This window comes from Budorcas taxicolor, chromosome 10 (assembly GCF_023091745.1).
Source record: "Budorcas taxicolor isolate Tak-1 chromosome 10, Takin1.1, whole genome shotgun sequence".
NCBI classification, from domain to species: Eukaryota; Metazoa; Chordata; class Mammalia; order Artiodactyla; family Bovidae; genus Budorcas; species Budorcas taxicolor.
In genome coordinates, this window is record NC_068919.1 from 25,347,796 (window position 1) to 25,365,596 (window position 17,801).

The 17,801-nt window shown below is 35.6% G+C and overlaps 1 protein-coding gene, 1 long non-coding RNA gene and 1 other non-coding gene across 3 annotated transcripts; all 3 read left to right on the forward strand.

Moving 5' to 3' along the window:
- Positions 1 to 2,915: 2,915 nt before the first annotated feature.
- LOC128053775 (uncharacterized) lies at positions 2,916 to 5,907 on the forward strand. Its single transcript, XR_008199967.1, has 3 exons — positions 2,916 to 2,990; positions 4,179 to 4,289; positions 5,821 to 5,907. It is a non-coding gene; the product is annotated as an uncharacterized LOC128053775 (long non-coding RNA).
- LOC128054904 (small nucleolar RNA SNORA79) lies at positions 5,388 to 5,535 on the forward strand. The gene has a single exon (XR_008200051.1). It is a non-coding gene; the product is annotated as a small nucleolar RNA SNORA79 (small nucleolar RNA).
- Positions 5,908 to 11,342: 5,435 nt separating the features above from the next.
- CCNB1IP1 (cyclin B1 interacting protein 1) lies at positions 11,343 to 16,232 on the forward strand. Its single transcript, XM_052647199.1, has 3 exons — positions 11,343 to 11,639; positions 13,705 to 14,038; positions 16,030 to 16,232. Exons 1-3 carry the CDS (start codon positions 11,343 to 11,345, stop codon positions 16,230 to 16,232), a joined length of 834 nt encoding a protein of 277 aa, XP_052503159.1.
- The last annotated feature ends 1,569 nt before the right edge of the window (positions 16,233 to 17,801 follow it).

A 17,801-nucleotide genomic window follows, 5' to 3' on the forward strand; every position in this document is an offset into this window, starting at 1 on the left:
TAGTATGATCTTAAAATGGAAGCATCAGCTCATCAGCATGATCAATTTGTGTTTTGTATCCAGCCTCATGAATCATTTGTTCACATGTAAAATGTACCTTTTGTCCTTTGAAGAACTTATTTTCACAGGAAGCAAAATGAGTGGGTCATTGATTGCCTATGGGATATTTACAAAATATTTACTTTAGCTCCCTAAGCAACTCAGTAAATGTACAGTGGTCTTCATGTGGTGGAATGACACTTCATGAAGCATAACTAAAATCCTGCACGGAGCATCACACATTGGGAAAGGCATCATGTGCTATACCAGGCAGGCTTTGTGCTATGTGTCACGGAAACAAAGACCAGGCCCTTTGCAATCTGGGTTTTGTTTTTGTGAGATAAGCCAAATAGGCAATGTATACCTTTAAATCTATAATTATTTTTCCCATAAGAAGTACTTGGATGTGGACTTTTGAGGTGGACAATGTTAAAACTCTTACAATAAGAAATGGTGAAATTTTGCAGTGTCTGAATGCTTCCTATGTTCCCTTAGTTAATCTCACATGTTGCTGATACCCAAAACATTAGGAATAATTAAAGCACTATTCAAGTATAGGACAAGAACAAGTAAAATAACACTTTGATTATATCTCTGAGTTACTAAAAAATTTGTGGTTTATATCAAGCCTTATGAATCATCTGTTCACATATAAAATGTACCTTTTGTTTTTTGAAGAAGTTATGGCCTTTGGAAACAAAATCAGTGGGTCTGTTTCTTTCTGGCCTACTGAGCCAGCATGCCATTCTTCCCCCCCGCGCCCCCCCCGCCCCCCCCAGTATGCCATTCTTAATACATTTTAAAGCAAATTGTTGTTTGCAGTTATGCTTCTTAGTTCAGGTAGTAAGGGGCATAGTGAAGTGAAAATATGGAATTTTGACAGAATTGGGCTCATATCCCGGGTCTTAATAGCTAAGTGGACTTAGAAAACTTATTTAACTTCTCTGAGCCACAAAATTTCCTTATAAATTTGGGAAAAAACTTCTGTTGTAAAGTTTGAAATGATTTCAGTAGTTCTTGACAGATTATAGGTAGGACTTTAAGACTGATAACTACTGCTTCCTTTTTTGTCAGCTTGCTTTTAGTCATACCCACTGTTAAAGGCACTGCTCTTCAACAGAACTTGAATATTTGTATTGTCCAGTTCGATAGCCAGCCATATGAGGTTACTGAGCAATTAAAATGTAACTGAGGAATTTAACGTTTAGTTTAGTTTAATTTAAATTTAGGCTGTAATAGGTGTTAACTATTGGACAATGCAGTTATTCTTTTAGAGATATAATTCATGTGTTATGTTATATTAGTTTCAGGTGTACAACATAATGATTCAGTATTTGTATATATTGATATTAGGACATGATTACTACAATATATCTAGTTAAGATCCATCATCACATCTAGTTAAAAATTTTTTCTTCTTGTGATGAGAACTTTCAAGACTACTCTCTTAGCAACTTTCAGATACATAGCAAATACTCTTCTAAGTGCAGTTTTGAGACTCATTCAAGACCTATTTTTTCTTCATGAAGCCTTCCTTGACCAATGATTCTTCTAAATATAACTTGGCTCTCTCTCTGACTTGTTTGGTACTTACCATGGACATTAATTTTCTCGTGTGTTATCTTTCTAGCTAGGTTGTATTTGAGATTATGGAGTTTTAAATTTCCCCATTGCTTCATGAAAAGGAACATGAAAAAAATAGAATTGTAATATTGTAGTTAATGATTTTATATGATCATTAAATATAATAGAAAGAAATTTTACTTAGTAATTCAGTGATGAGTAGGGAATAATATAAAGATTGCTTTCCGGATGAGCTTTGTGTCTAGTCTGTTTCAACTAAAAATTCAGATTACACTCAACCTCTGGAAGAACAAATTGAAGCTTCTTTCTTATACTGCCATCCCTTGGCCAACTTGTGCTCCAAATGATGCTAATTCAATTTTGCTACATCAAGGGAAGGTTTTCTTTAGTTTATTGTGATAAATACTTTAACAGAAGTAGAGGTTAAATATAACTGACACTGGCTCAAATGAAATTGAAACATACTTTAAAAAAAAAAACAGAACTATTTTAGATTGCCTTCTCATTTATCTGACACTTAACCAGTTCTTGAAAGTGAAAGTCGGTCAGTTGTGTCTGAGTCTTTGCGACCCCATGGACTGTGAATTTTCCAGGCCAGAATATTGGAATGGGTAGCCTTTCCCTTCTCCAGGGGATCTTCCCAACCCAGGGATCAAACCCAGGTCTCCCGCATTGCAGGTGGATTCTTTACGAACTGAGCTATCAGGGAAGCCCTATCAGTTCTTAGCTCCTTCCATTTATTTATTTATTTTTTCTTTAAAGGATTTTGTGAACTTAATGATTGTGGTCACCCTGTGGTTACAAGTGTTTTCCGTCATCACATACCCTGTGAACTTGGAGAGACTGGCAGTAACTCATACCATTTATGCCCCATCTCCCTGAATTTGTTCCCATGGCTGCCATACTTTGGTTGCAGCCATCAAGGAGCTTCTTCTCTTTGCATACCTATTCTCTGTTTAGACTGTTGACTTTTATTAATGTAATCTTTCAGAGATTGGTTAGACTTACTGTATAGTTTTACCCAAACTTTTAAATTTATACAAATAGCAGAGCTTGTACAGAAGTCTTGTCCTAGTCTGATAATGAGTTTGGGCACTTGACGACGTTCTCCAAGTAGATGGGTCCATTTATATTGCTGAATGGAGATTCAAATAAAGAATGAATAGTTTTCTTTGAGTTAATTTTCCTTGAGGCTTTATGGGTGTGACTTGGTGTGGAGTAGGCTGGTGTACATTCAAGTCTTGTAGTCATAACCTTTGTGTATTTGTTTATTATTTAATTTTTTATTCTGCAGAGATGCCAGATGCTTGATAGATCCTGTAGTTCAACTTGATTCCTAGAGAGAAGCTGTTCATATGATACCAGAAGTAAGTGTAAAGAAAACCTTCATTTTTACCTCGTTTGAGTTTCTAACCACCTCGCAAGTTTCGAGATTGAGTTTTCTTAGTGGTTGAAATTTGGTAGTTGAAGGGGCTCAGTGCTGAGAGTTTCCCTGGTTTGGGGATAAGGACCTGGTGATGGTTTGTTCTTCAGCAGTCAGTCATTTGCAGTTTGCTATAATGAAACACATGCTGAGCCTATGTTTCAGCTGGCTGCCCTGATTGTTTCATTTATTTATTTTTCATTTGACTGCACATGTGGCATGTGGGATCTTAGTTCCCAGACCAGGGGTTGAGCCCATGCTGCCTGCATTGGTAGAGTGGAGGCTTAACCATTGGCCTGCAGAGAAGTCCTGCTTGCCCTGACTGAACACATGCTCTAAGCAGACTATAGCTAGCGCAAACACTTGGAATTGAATTCTATTTCTTGAAATTCTTACTGGGATCTAGCCCATGATGTTAGGTAATTCTTAAATCTTTGAACTATGAGTTTGCTACTACAATACCTGGTTGAGCTTTGATCTTTTGTTGTATCTCTTTGAGATAGAACTTGGGTCAAGAATCCTTAATCTAAAAATTCAAAGACTACAGAAAAAATGCTGATGACTGGTATAATTCTGTTAACCACTTGACTTGACAGTATTAAATGAGTCACTATTTTGTTAGTTTATACATAAGATTAGGAGAACGCCAGAGTTAGTTAAATCAATTTAAAAATCAAGATAATAAAATGCAATACTATGTAATCAGTAAAAATTATGATACCAGTTTATCTTTCTTGAAATGGAAGAGTATTTATGATATATTAATTTAAAACAAGTTACAGAGCAACATGTATAATCCTTTTTCTGTTTAAACAGTTTTATGTGCTTATGTTTACTTGAGAAATCATTTGAAAGGATATATTCCAATACCAGGGATTATTGTCTTTAGATTGGGTTCTATGGATGATCTTGTTAACCAATATTTTCTGACTTTATTACATTCGTCTATAATTTTAAGTTATTTAAAGCAGTCTAGATAGGACAGGCTTGTATTCTTGTACTTGCAAGTTTCAACAGAGAATGGGGCAACATATGAGTTTGAAATATAGGAAATACAAATATTTAAAAGCAATGTTCAAAGTAACATCAGCACTTGAAATAATTTTTTAGCTTTCGGTTTTATCTTTTGTAGAAATGAAATTTCAGGAAACTAGACTGGAGTCTCACTTCTTTCCCAGCCCGGAACTCTTGGGAGCTGTAATCCTGGATATACAGTAGATAATAATGGTGTTTTTGTTTTATGGTAAGGCTTATGTTAAAATTGAGAAGCTTTGACATCCATATGAATCTGTGAAAACTCAGCTTAGTGACTTCATGGCTAGCTTTTAAGGTGCTACAAATTTTATTTTTTAAAAAGCCAACTGAAGATGTTGAAAGGTGGCATAGCATAGTAGCTGTACATGCCTCTGAAGTCAGACTTGGTTCAAACCCACTCTCTATCACTTAAGCAGCTATGTAACCCTGGCAAGTTTCTTAATATTTCAATGTCTTAGGGTCTTTATATCTTAGAAGGTGATAATAATTAATAGTACCTAACTCAAAGGAATAATACTTGACTTAGAAAATTAAATTAGATAACAAATGTGTGGGGCTTAGAACATTATTAACATATGCTAAGTGCTAAATAGATGTTAGCTATTTTATCACTGGAGTCCATGTATATATTTATATTAGACTTTGTACTACCTAGCAATTTCTGACATGCATAATAGTTATGAGAAATTCCTTGTTTTTATTGCTTATGTGCATCTTTCTGGCAGTTGGGCTATGCCTCATTATCTTTACCCTTAGCACACAGAGTCTAATTTGGTTCTGCTACTACTACTACTACTACTACTACTACTACTACTAAGTCACTTCGGTCGTGTCTGACTCTGTGCGACCCCAGAGACGGCAGCCCACCAGGCTCCCCCGTCCCTGGGATTCTCCAGGCAAGAACACTGGAGTGGGTTGCCATTTCCTTCTCCAATGCATGAAAGGAAAAGTGAAAGTGAAGTCGCTTAGCTGTGTCCACTCTTAGCGACCCCATGGACTGCAGCCTACCAGGCTCCTCTGTCCATGGTGAGAGTACTGGAGTGGGTTGCCATTGCCTTCTCCAATTTGGTTCTAGAGTTAGGCAAAGTACGGTAATAAGGCCTATAGTGTATATCCCAATATCATTGTTTCAATAGCATTTTCTTAATTAATCTTGACACTAATATCTAATTCCTCTTTTTGTCTGTCTACTAGCTGGACCAGTTGATACTTAATGGTTCTTCTAGTTCTCGACTGACCCTTTAAAAATTTAGAAGTGATAGTGATGTTTCTTAAAACATTTATTGAAGTGATTGGAGATAATCTTTGATGGCTGTTCCTCTCACTGCTTGGAGCCTTAAGTAGTGGGATTTTAGTCCATCATATAGCTAAACTGACTTATCTTCACTCAGGGCACTATGGGGATGGGTTGGCTGTCCGTTAGTGCCTTCTGATTTTTGCGGAGTCAAACAATTGTGAAGCAGGTGGTGACTCTAGATTAAGAATTATACTTGGGATTAAAAAACTCCATTAATTCTAAAACATGAGGATCTATTATATAGAGAGCCCCCTGATTGCAACAGATTTGAATAGCACTGATCTAATACTATGAAAGGAAGCACTCTAGATAGTTGATTCTAGGAGTTATTAAAACATACTCTGAAGTCATTCATGTTTAAATTTTAAATGGTTTACTCAATTTTCTATTGAGTAGTTATTCACTTTTCAGGGAAATATTAAAAATATCTTTTTCTCTGCAGCATGAAGGTGGATGATTCTTCAAATTAAAGGTGGACACTGACTTTTCTCACCAGAAATGGTTTATAAGAATCAACTTGCAAAAATTTAAGAGGCAGTAAAAGAAAGAGTACAATATTTTCTTCTATCATTGTTTGATTCTTTGCTAGATTGTAAACTCCATGAAAGCAGGATAACTTGCTTATCTGCAATGCCTGACCCAGAATAGATATTCAAGAAATACTTGAAGTTAATGAAAATCTCTGTAGAATTTTTTTGTTTTGAATCTCTGGAAATGACAACCATTTTAATGGCATTTCAACAAGACTACATGGAATACTTGGGACTTAAATTTTGACTTGATAAACTACCTGGATAGCAATGAGTCTTAATAATAACTTCTCTTATAATATGAAACCTATTCTTTAGAAACCTATAATATGAAACCTATTCTTTGTTAAAGCAAATATAAATATCAAATTAGATTTAGAGTAGATGATGGTGACTATCTTAGATTCAAACATAATAGGAAGATTATTATTTCTGAAGCTCATAGAGAAATGTGGTATATAATATAGCCAGTAAGTACTTATAATATCTAAACAAGATCAAAATCAAATTTCATGGTAAAATACCAGTTAAATGGTATATGATAATGAATGCACAAATTGTGCTGTCAGAGTTTATCCAGACTTTTTATGTTAGGAAGAATGGATTAAAGATCTGTAAATTGAAAGCAAAACTTCAAGCCTATATAAAAGCAAAGAATATGGCACTGTGACATTGGATTAGCCATAAGGCAAAAGAGAAGACTGATAACTTTGTATACACTAAAATTCAAACTTTGTTTGCATGCCATGTAACTGACAAAGGCTCCATTTAAATTAAGAAGATGATCAAAGGATATGAATGGGCAATTCATAGATGAGGATCCCTGAGTAGTCACATGAAAAGATGCTTAATCTAACTATTAATAAAATAACTGTACATTAAAACAACACTGAGATTCCATTTCACTGCCATCAGATGGGCAAAAATTGAAACAGAACAGACGAACTCTGACGCTTAAACATATTGTCAAGGCTGGAGTTGCTGGTTGCAGTGAAATTAATTTATTACTTTGGAGACGGTTTGGCAACATCATTTGTTTGGAAGATGATTATACCCAATCTTTGGGTATTCTTAAGGAGTTCTTGACATGTGTACTCAAGGAAATGGGCACAGAAAGTTTATTGTAGTAAAATATTTTTAGTTGTAAAAGCCTGGAACCAATGTCCATTAGAAGAATGAATAAATAAATTGTGGTTTGTAGAATTTGGCTGTTAAAAATGAATTAATATAAGGTATGTGTATTAACTTTACACCTCAAAAAAAAAAAAAGACTTAAAAATGGCCAACTGATATGTATTGTGTGAGATTTAGTAGTTTGAGAACATGAAAACAAAGTTTGATGTATATACGTATTAAAAACCTGTATGAGAATGATAAACCCCCAAATCCTGGTGTGTTTACCTCTGGAGAGGTAAAAGAAAAATGGATTGAATATCTGTTAACTTGTTACCTCATTAAAAAACATCAAACTTGAGAAAAGTTTGGGTTTATTAGATTGAGTGATGGTCATTCTCCACACATTTTTTATATGTTTAATATTTAATAATAAAAACCTGTCTGTTTTTTAGCATTTTATTTATTTATTCATTTAACATCAAAAACATTTTGTATTGGGGTATAGCCGATTAACAATGTTGTGGTAGTTTCAGGTGAACAGTGAAGGGACTCAGCCATAAATATACATGTATCCATTCTCCCCCAAACTCCCTCCCATACAGACTGGCACATAACATTGAACAGAGTTCCATGTGCTATACAATAGATCTTTGTTGGTTATCCATTTAAAATGTAGCACTGTGTGCATGATCTTCCTAAAGTCCATAACTATCCCTTCCTCCCAGGAACCATAAGTTCGAAAAACCATTATTTTAAAATGCTCTTTTTGGTGGTTAGGTCTCTGTATCCCAGCCTTGATTGATTTCAGTGGTTTCATCCTCAGGAGCACCTTAGAAATGAGCCACGGAAGGGTTTTTCTATGCCATGAGAGAACAGGACGCAATCCACCAAGAAACAGGTTAAGTCAATTCCTGGTATTCCAGACTAGTGGGATATTATATTAAGACTTTGTAGCTCCCCCCACTTTTTCCTATCTGGCAAAACATATCCCTGTTGTCCCCCGTCGCCCCCGACCCCCTGCACCAAATGTATGTGTGTGTAGGTATATCTATCTGTATATATATATATACACACACACAATTCATATAGGTTTTTAGTCAAATGGGTTGGAAATTGGAAACTGACTTTAAAAATGGTGTGGGTTACACCAAGCTTTGGGGAAACTGAAGCTGAAGAAGCAGGAAGGGATCATATTGTAGCACAAAGGTGACTTGGCTAGAATCACAAAGTTAGGTACTGGTCAAATGTAAATGTTTTGTGTTTTATAACTTGACACGAGAGTGTACCTTTTTATTGCACTCCAATATTTCTACATTTGGCATAGTTAAAACCAGAAAATGCACAAAAGGCTCAGATAACCAAAACATGTTAGGGATTACATGGTTTACATATGAAGCCCTTATTTTCTTCAAACCCATTTTGTAACTCTAGATTGAATTTCCATTTTGCACTCTCAGAAGACATTTTAGGAAACGTATACAAAGGCCAAGATGACCTTGATTACTGTGAACCAGTTACAGATAGACAAAAAACTAGAGAAAGTTGTTTAATCAGGGTAGGTTTTTGTCTGAAGGAGAAAGGTTTAGTATCTAGATTCACAACCCATAAGGGGTTTTCAGGGCTTAGTGTCTTCGTTGTGTTGCTGAATTACTGGATTGTTTGTTTCTAATTCATACTAGTGTCACATCTTCAGGAAAGGTGGCTACAAAAGTAAGCATTAGGCTTATATTCTGAGGACCCCTGGAGCTCTCAGCTTAATTTCTAATATGAATTCTAATAGACTCATAGATTGAGCAGAAAGTCATACAGTAAGTACAGAAGAGAAAATGTAATAGGTAAAAGTATTAGGATAAAATGGGTGCAAACATTTAAACAATTATTAATCCAAGCAGGCCCAGGAATGTACACAGGCAGATGATCTCAGAAAAGCTGTGACACCTAACCCTATTGCTTAAGAGCTGTAATGAACGTTCATATGCAGATTCTAAATCGAGTTCTTTATATAGAGGATGTGAAAAACTGGAAAGATGTCTATCTCAAGACGGATTAAAAAACGGCAGAAAATATAACAGAGGTGGTAGGTGTCAAATTATAGATATCACACAATTTGGGGGACTTTCCTGAAATACAAAGTCTTGTTGACCAGCCAGTACTCCCTAAAATTTCCCAGGACAAACACCTGCATGGACTCACTCCTGTTGTTAGCTTCTCAACTGTCCCCACTCTGTTCTGACCTCAAATGTTAGGCTGAGGACAGCTAGGACATACGGACTTGGTGGGCTACAGTCTATGCGGGTCACAGAGACACGACTAGCATGTAACTAACAGCTTGAGCCAGTCGAGGGCTGAAAACGGCACACAATGACAGTATCTGCGAGGCTCCCAAGTGGGACACCTAGACCAGGCTCAGTCAGATTCGCTCAAAGATTCACGCGCCTGGGGGTGCAACGCCCATAGTCTAGGTGCCAAAGGCCTCGGGTCCCAGGATCCTGAGCGGCGTGACTCGGCGCCCACCACCCGGCAGGCTCTGGGGCGACCCCGCGCATGCGCCCCAAGACGTAGTGGCGACACCAGTGGAGAATCCTCGCTTATCGTCGTCGTCGTCGTCGTGGTGGTGGTGGTGGAGTTAAGGCAGCAACGGTATTTTCCCGCGCTTTTCTTGGGAGTCTCAGGTTAGATTTTTTTTTAAAATTTGTATTAATCTTGTTAGTATTTTCTTTTGAGAGCGCTGCTAGTTTGAAGTTTCTGTGAGTCTAATCTTCAAAACTTGGTCCTCGCTAAATTGGACAGCTCACTAAATTGACTCTTTCCCCGACCTTGTGGAAAATTTTGAACTAGCTGTACCTCTCCCTCTGCCTGGTGCAGATCTCCTGGAGAAAGGAATGGCCACCCACTCCAGTATTCTTGTCTGGGAAATGCCGTGGACAGAGGAGCTTGGCGGTTGCAAAGAGTCGGACAAGACTGAGCAACTAACATTGGCTCTGCCTGGTAAGGGACTCAGATTCCAAACTGTTCCCAGCTCTTCTGCTTCCCGTCTGCACTCTACCCTGCCGGAGGGACACAGGCCTTGTAACTGCGGCCGCCGGGTACCTGTGGAGACTCCTTCAGCAGGGACATTTGGGGTAAAAAGTGTCGGAGCATCCTTGTCCTACCCCTGTGACCCAGGCAACTGTCTTGACAGAATTTATCTGTTTCTAAATGTGACCATCTTCCCTTGGTGTGTAGTTGGTGTGTCACTGTTATTTTATTAGTGACACTATAATTTTATTTGTTAGCCGCTCAGTCGTGTCTGACCCTGCAACCCCTTGGACAGTAGCCCACCCGGCTCCTGTGTCTGTGGAATTCCCCAGGCAAGAATGCTGGAGTGGGTAAGCCATTCCCTTTTCCAGGGGATCTTCCCCACCCAGGGTCAAACGCAGGTCTCCTGCATTGCAGGCAGATTCTTTACTGTCTGAGGCACAAGAGAAGACCAATTTTATACAATAATGACTAATTTTGATGTGTTCAGGATATTGTTGCCTAGTTTGGATTAAACTCCAGTGACAGTAGACACTATATTGAAAAATAATGGAATAGAAGCATAGCATTGAATAGTATTTACATTAATAGGTGAGTTGTTTAATTGGTGATAAAGTTTGCTTTTATATAGATTTTTCAGGCTTTATAATGTCAACTACTTGAATGAATTAAATTAGTTTCTATTTAATAGTATAGGTTACTACTAGTCTTTTTTAGTCAAGGCAACACAGTTAAACAATCTGAGGAATCTCAGCATATATGAAAACCTAAAAATGTAACTTAAAATACTTTGCGTTAAAAAATGGCTAAAATTAGTGCCTGGACTTTTTATATCTGCCAAGTGTGGAAGTGATACTAAAATATTCTAGCAAACTATGAGGGTAATACATTTGGATTTTTGTTTAGGTATTGAGAAATGGCAAAAAGCACGAATTTAATTTTTATCTGTACTTTGTAAATGTTCCTAAACCTTTTTTTTTTTTTGCATGAACATATTATTTTTAACTTATAAGTGAGATGTGGAACTACCTTTGTCTTTAACTTTTTCCTTAAAAATTTTTTTCACGGCCTTAACAGTGGTTTGCAAAAAGAAGGAGCACAATATTGTTGGGTGGCTGAAATCAATATTATGTATTGATTGTAATATGAAAGCATAATAAAAGGTATATTATTTTGCCTTAGTAAAATAAAAACATGTTTCATTTATTTTAATTTATTTATTTAATTTTACTGCAAATTGACTTTTTCATTTATCCTTTTTTAGGATTATTTTCAGTATCTGGAGACTTTATTATCTATTATGTCTTTGTGTGAAGACATGCTGCTTTGTAATTATCGCAAGTGCCGTGTCAAACTCTCTGGTTATGCATGGGTCACTGCCTGCTCTCATATATTCTGTGATCAGCATGGTAGTGGTGAGTTTAGTCGTTCACCAGCTATCTGCCCTGCCTGCAACAGTACTCTTTCTGGAAAGCTAGATATTGTCCGCACAGAACTCAGCCCATCAGAAGAATATAAAGCCATGGTATTAGCGGGACTTCGACCAGAGATTGTGTTGGACATCAGCTCCCGGGCGCTGGCCTTCTGGACATACCAGGTTAGTGCTTAGGCTAGTTTTTCTGGAGAGTATGTTTTGAGGTGTATGTGAGTGCTCCTAAAATTTTTCCTTCACTGTGTTTGTATTTGTTTTTTAATAAATGTATGGAAAAATGTTCTTTTTAATTTTCTTTTTTGCAAAAGTAATATGTTTAGTGTTGAAAATCCAAAAGGAAGAAAATAAAAATAATCCATAATTCCATCACTCAGAGATAACCACTCTTGATACTTATGTTTGTATATTACTAGATTTTCCTGTGTATAAATATATGTTTATATATATTTTGTCTATACAAACATAGGATAATACCACAGATACCATTTTTGTGGCCAGGTAAATTGAAAATAGATTATGCCTGTTATGACTGTTTTATTAAATATTTAAAAATTAGCCATTCTATAATCATAATTTTAATGGTTATAATGTATCATAATTTATTTCCAAGTTATTAAAATGCTGGGATGAGTACTGTTATCATTAAATTCATATCCTAATTTTTTGCTAACTTTAAATACCTGAAAGTGAAACATTCAAAGTTTTAAAAATTGTAGTATTAAAAGTTGCCTTCCAGTTAGATCATGTCAGTTTGTGTTCCCTTAAGAAATGTAGGAGAGTGCTTGTTCACCATACTTTCTGCTTGCCAATTAGGTATGGTTACAGTAGAATCTCATTGCTCTCTAAATATGCATTTGTTGGATGACCTTTAGATGAATACATTTTCCTGTATTTTAAGTATATTTTTCTTTTATTGTCTGTTTTATTTTATGTCAGTTGCTGTAGTTTTTCCCCCACTGATTTATAAGAATTCTCTCTATACATATACTTAACTCAGATGTTGCAAGAATTTTTTTTCACTTTTGTTAGTCTTCATTAATTTTTTTGACATACAGAGGTTTAAAATTTTTGTGTGTTTGATGAAATCATAATTTTAATGATTGAATTATATCATAAATTGTAAGTTATTTAAAAAAATGCTATAATGAGCATTCTTATCTTCAAATTCATATCCTTATTTTCTTTTTTGATTTTTGCCTTTGGCTTCTTTTTAGAAAGGCTTATCTGTGGAGAACTTTAATCAGGTCCTTGAGTATAATAGTGTTATATATGCAATTATAATAATGCTTCTAAAATGTCTGTCATCTGTCATGTAAATATTTTCATTATATTTTTCTAGGTAAAATGTTCCTTTTATATGCTCCTATATCTTCTTATGCTTACTTTGTTGTATTATTGATACTATATTGTAATTACTTATATATTTGCTCATCTTTTCTAGTTAGGAGAGTTCTTTAGGTCATGTTTGATTCCTGTGTATCTTTGGGTCCTCAGTGGCCATCATAGTTATTGGTCTTAAGTGTCAGTAAATACTTATTGACTGAAATGAATAGACAGTATATCTTAAAGTAGATCCCAGTTTGGGGGGTAGTATTGATTGAACATGAACATGTGGTATTGTTGTAAAGTCTATCCTTAAAGTCATTGTGACCTTAGTATTTTGCTGGCTATTGCCCAGAGACTGCTCTTAGTCATTTGCCTGTTGGGCTTTCCAACTTGGTCTCTTGCTTCCACAAATCCAGCAAGAGAGAGAGAGTATGCTAGTAAGAGAAACTATATTCTTATGTAATGTACTGATGAAGCGATATCCTGTCCTTTTTCCTGAAATCTAGTCACAAGTCCTGTTTAGATCAAGAGGAGGATATAAGTGTCAGAAGGCAGGGATAATTGGGGACTGTTTTATAATATGTTCTCCACATTATGGATTACTTGAAACATAGTGTTAGATTTCTTGGAAACCTTTGGTCTACATGTCACTTGTTGAGGTTAAACAAATATTTACAGTTTTTGTTGGTGTAATGGTCATGCTTTGAGAGTATTCCTCCAGTTTTTTTTCTTTGCATTTAGTGACATAATTATTCTTTTGTACATCCTAATTTCTTAATCTGGTTCTAAAATTTAAAGTAATAATATTCCAGTATGTGTGTCTTTCTTTTCTTTCTGTGTTTGTAAAAAGTTAAAATAAACAACTTTGCATTTATTACCTTAAATCTTTTCTCTCTTGGGACAGGTACACCAGGAGCGTCTCTATCAAGAATACAATTTCAGCAAGGCAGAGGGCCATCTGAAACAGATGGAGAAGATATATACTCAGCAAATACAGAGCAAGGATGTAGAATTGACCTCTATGAAAGGGGAGGTCACCTCCATGAAGAAAGTGCTAGAAGAATATAAGAAAAAGTTCAGTGACATTTCTGAGAAACTTATGGAGCGAAATCGCCAGTATCAAAAGCTCCAAGGCCTCTATGATAGCCTTAGGCTACGAAATATCACTATTGCTAACCAAGATAGTACTCTTGAACCATCTATGATTGCACAGTCTGGTGTTTTTGGCTTCCCATTAGGTAAGAAAGGACATGTAATGTCCAGTATCAGTTCTTTAAATTAAATTAGTGATGTTTCACACTGTGCCCTGCATAGTTCCATGCAGTTAGTGGAGACTCCAGAGGCCTAGAGTGGTAGTATTAGTGGTAGGCTCTAGGTTCTTCATCTGTGTCTCGATCAGCACATCCTTACTTTTATCTGTTTTATTTGCTTACATTTTTATTTACATCTTCAATTTATTTGAACAGAGAGTAAATAATTCCAAAATTAAAGCTGGCAAATTTCCACTTCAAATGAAAAGCTATTTAGTTGCAGTAATAATAATAATATTAGCTGCCATTTATTAATTCCTTACTAAGTATTAGAAACTATTATAATTTCACATGTATTTGTGTCATTTATAAAACTTTATGAGGTAGGTGTTTATTATCATGCCTATATTACAGATGAGAAAGCTGAGGAACAGAGAGGTTAAGTAATTTGGTCAAGGTCACAGAGCTATCTTCAGAGCCCATACTCTTTTAATTATATACTATCCTGTGAGAAGACCATGTTTTAGTTTCTTTCACATGACAATACTGATTGCACAGTTCTTAAGTTATTATTGGTTGTTCTTCTGTTTATTCATTCATAAATTTATCAAATATTTATCAAGCATGTTTCATGTGCCAGACTGCTGGAAAAAGTTTGGGGCAACGGGGATGCAAGGATTATCCAGATAGAATTTCTGCCTCCTGGAAATATACAGTTTAGCTTTTTTCTACTTGGCAGATGGCAGTGAATCTCTTCCTGAGTTCTCTCTTTTATACCACTCTTGATATAACAGAATCTAATAGTTTTTACTATGCTATTAATATACTTTTTTGACACACAAAAAAGTGAAAATTCTTGAGATGACCTTTTATTTGAGCTGGATTTTTATAAAACCTCTTTTTTTGAATTTTATTGTTGAGGAGAAGATGATATCCTAGAAAAGGCATGAAGTAGTGAGATGAAGAATATCAGATAGGAGAACTGAAACAAAAATAAGTTTCAACTTAGCTTTCAGTTAATCATATGATTTAGTCAATCAAAATATTATTGTATATGGGCATTATATATATTCTTATTTTTTCCTTGTGACTATCCACATTTATTTCAATTTCTTCCATTTTTACCAGTTCTTACCTGTTCCTTTTTTTGCACACACATATCTTTTTCCTTTCACCTCTTGCCACCATTGTTGGCTTGAAGTAGATATAGTCAGCATTCTCCTTTAGTTATATAACTAAAGCCAAGGATGGGTTCAGTGAAAGTGAAAGTCGCTCAGTTGTGTCCGACTCTTGGCAACTCCATGGACTATACAGTTCATGGAATTATCTAGGCTAGAATACTGGAGTGGGTAGCCAGCCTTTCCCTTCTCCAGGGGGTCTTCCCAATCCAGGGATTGAACCCAGGTCTCCTGCATTGCAGGCGGATTCTTTACCAGCTAAGCCTCAAGGGAAGCCCCAGTGGAAGCTGTTAAATGTTTATTATATCAGATCTATTGTATAATTTTTCTTAAGGGTGTGCTAATTAATCTTGGGACGTGAATATGTGCCAGGTTTTCATGGTAGTCATATATTTTCCAGAGCGCTTACGGAAATTGTAAAAAAGAAATTTGTTCTTAAAGAACCTGGGACAAAAGACACACACACGCATACACACACACATGAATATATATGCTCTTCCTTGGATGTAGATTAATAGATAATGAATAAAATCTGATACTGTAGATTCTAGCTCTACAAAAGTATTTCACTGTGTTAAATTACTTTTGGTGGTGAGGTAATGGCTATCACTGGAAACTGCACACAGAAGAAGGTTATATATATACATACTGTGGTAAGGGGAGGGGGCCATCTTTTCTTTATCCAAGGTTTATGTTTTATGCATGTCGTAAGTGTTGAGTTCTGTTAAAATATTATTGAATGACTTTGTTTTTTGATCCAAGGAAATAGATACTTAAGTTCTTCCCGTATTTTTCTTCTAGGGAACAACTCCAGGTTTCCTTTGGACAGTACACCAGTTCGAAATCGGGGTGTTGGAGATGGAGATTTTCAGTTCAGACCATTTTTTGTGGGTTCTCCCACAGCACCTGAACCTGCCAACAGCTTTTTTAGTTTTGCCTCCCCAAATAATGAATTAGAGCAGCAGCCAGTCTCTAGCAGGGCCTTTAAAGTAAAAAGAATTTAGTTGACCTCACACAGTTTTCTCTGTTCTCTTTCAGTGATTTCATTTAGTAAATAATCTTTGTTTTATATAGGAGTCACCAGCCTTTTGTGTTTGTACTGAGTCTTCAAAAGTGTCTTCACATTTCCAACTTACAGGAGATTAAGTGGCAGTGGGCGGGGGGTGGCTTCAGGTTTCCTTTTCAGTTTCTTTTATTTGAGGCTTAAGCATTTTAAACTCAATTTTAGGGTGAACTGTTGAGTTTTCACTGGTAGCAAAAAGCTTGCAATATTTTGGGGTATTTGTAGATCACCATTTGTTTATGTTTGAGCCATTTCTGGCTGAGCCATATGTTTAAGTATACTGTATAAGCACCTCTGTTTTATGTCTACATGTCAGTTTGGGTTCTGATGTATATATGTTCCTTTACATTTTTTTTTTTGGTCACATTTGACAATATGTTTATGTGAAAATTTTGGTTTCAGGAACTAGTAAGTGAGCCTGTAGCTTGTAATTTGGGAACATACATTTATTTGTATATACTTAATGTATTTGCCCATGTATGAACTTGTTTGGAGGTGTCATATCATTGAATGAAGGTACAATTTGATGCATGTATGTTTAGTTCCTATTTCTATTTAAGAGTAATTCACATTGATAAAGCTATGTTGAAAGCTGACTTTTTGGCATTTAAGATAAAATTACTTCTTTTTTGCTAGCTGTTGCCCTGGATCTATTTGTTTCGGAATGCACTTCTACTGCAGAACACTTGACAATATGTTTTTGATCTCAAGATTATAGTAATTAAAATACTTATAATGATTTATTCCTTGTTTTTCTTTATTAAATAGTGATCATTTCTGACTACTATCACAGTAAAATATAGAACCAATAAAGAAATTTTAGGATACTTTCAGTAACTTTACATTCTATTAGAGGCAAGACTTGAAATCATACTGGTTGAGGAGCCAGAACATCAAGGTTTCTAGTTATTTTTTCCCCCATATATTAGTTGTACAAGTTTAAGTTTAAACTTTTGGTGCCTTTGTTTCTATGTCTGTGATGTAAGGGGTTGAATTAAATTATCCTTACAGCCTTTTCTAAATCTTACATTTTGTGATTTATTGTTACTGGCTTGGGAAGAACTGCCATGAAATTACCTAAATTCCAAGTTCCATTGTTTTTTAGGTAGAAAAAGTCATATTGAAATCATTTGAGTGTATTTTATATTTAGTCGTAGAAAGGCAAGTAAATACCCTTGCTTTACCTAATTTAATAGCAACCAAGTAACATTTTCTTCTTTAAGGGTATAGAATATCAAATCTCTTAAAAAATAATTTTTATGGTTCAGTTCAGTCGCTCAGTCGTGTCTGACTCTTTGCGACCCCATGAATTGCAGCACGCCAGGTCTCCCTGTCCATCGCCAACTATAGTACCCCAAAGTTAAAATGGTATCTGAGAAAGAGGGTGAAAAAATCTTTACTTAAAAGCTCAAAAACACCCCTTTCTATTTCATTGCTAATTACACAGATTTTATAGGTTGAAGAGTTTTTTCTTCCCTATGAAGTTTTAAAATTTGTTGAAAGGTGATGT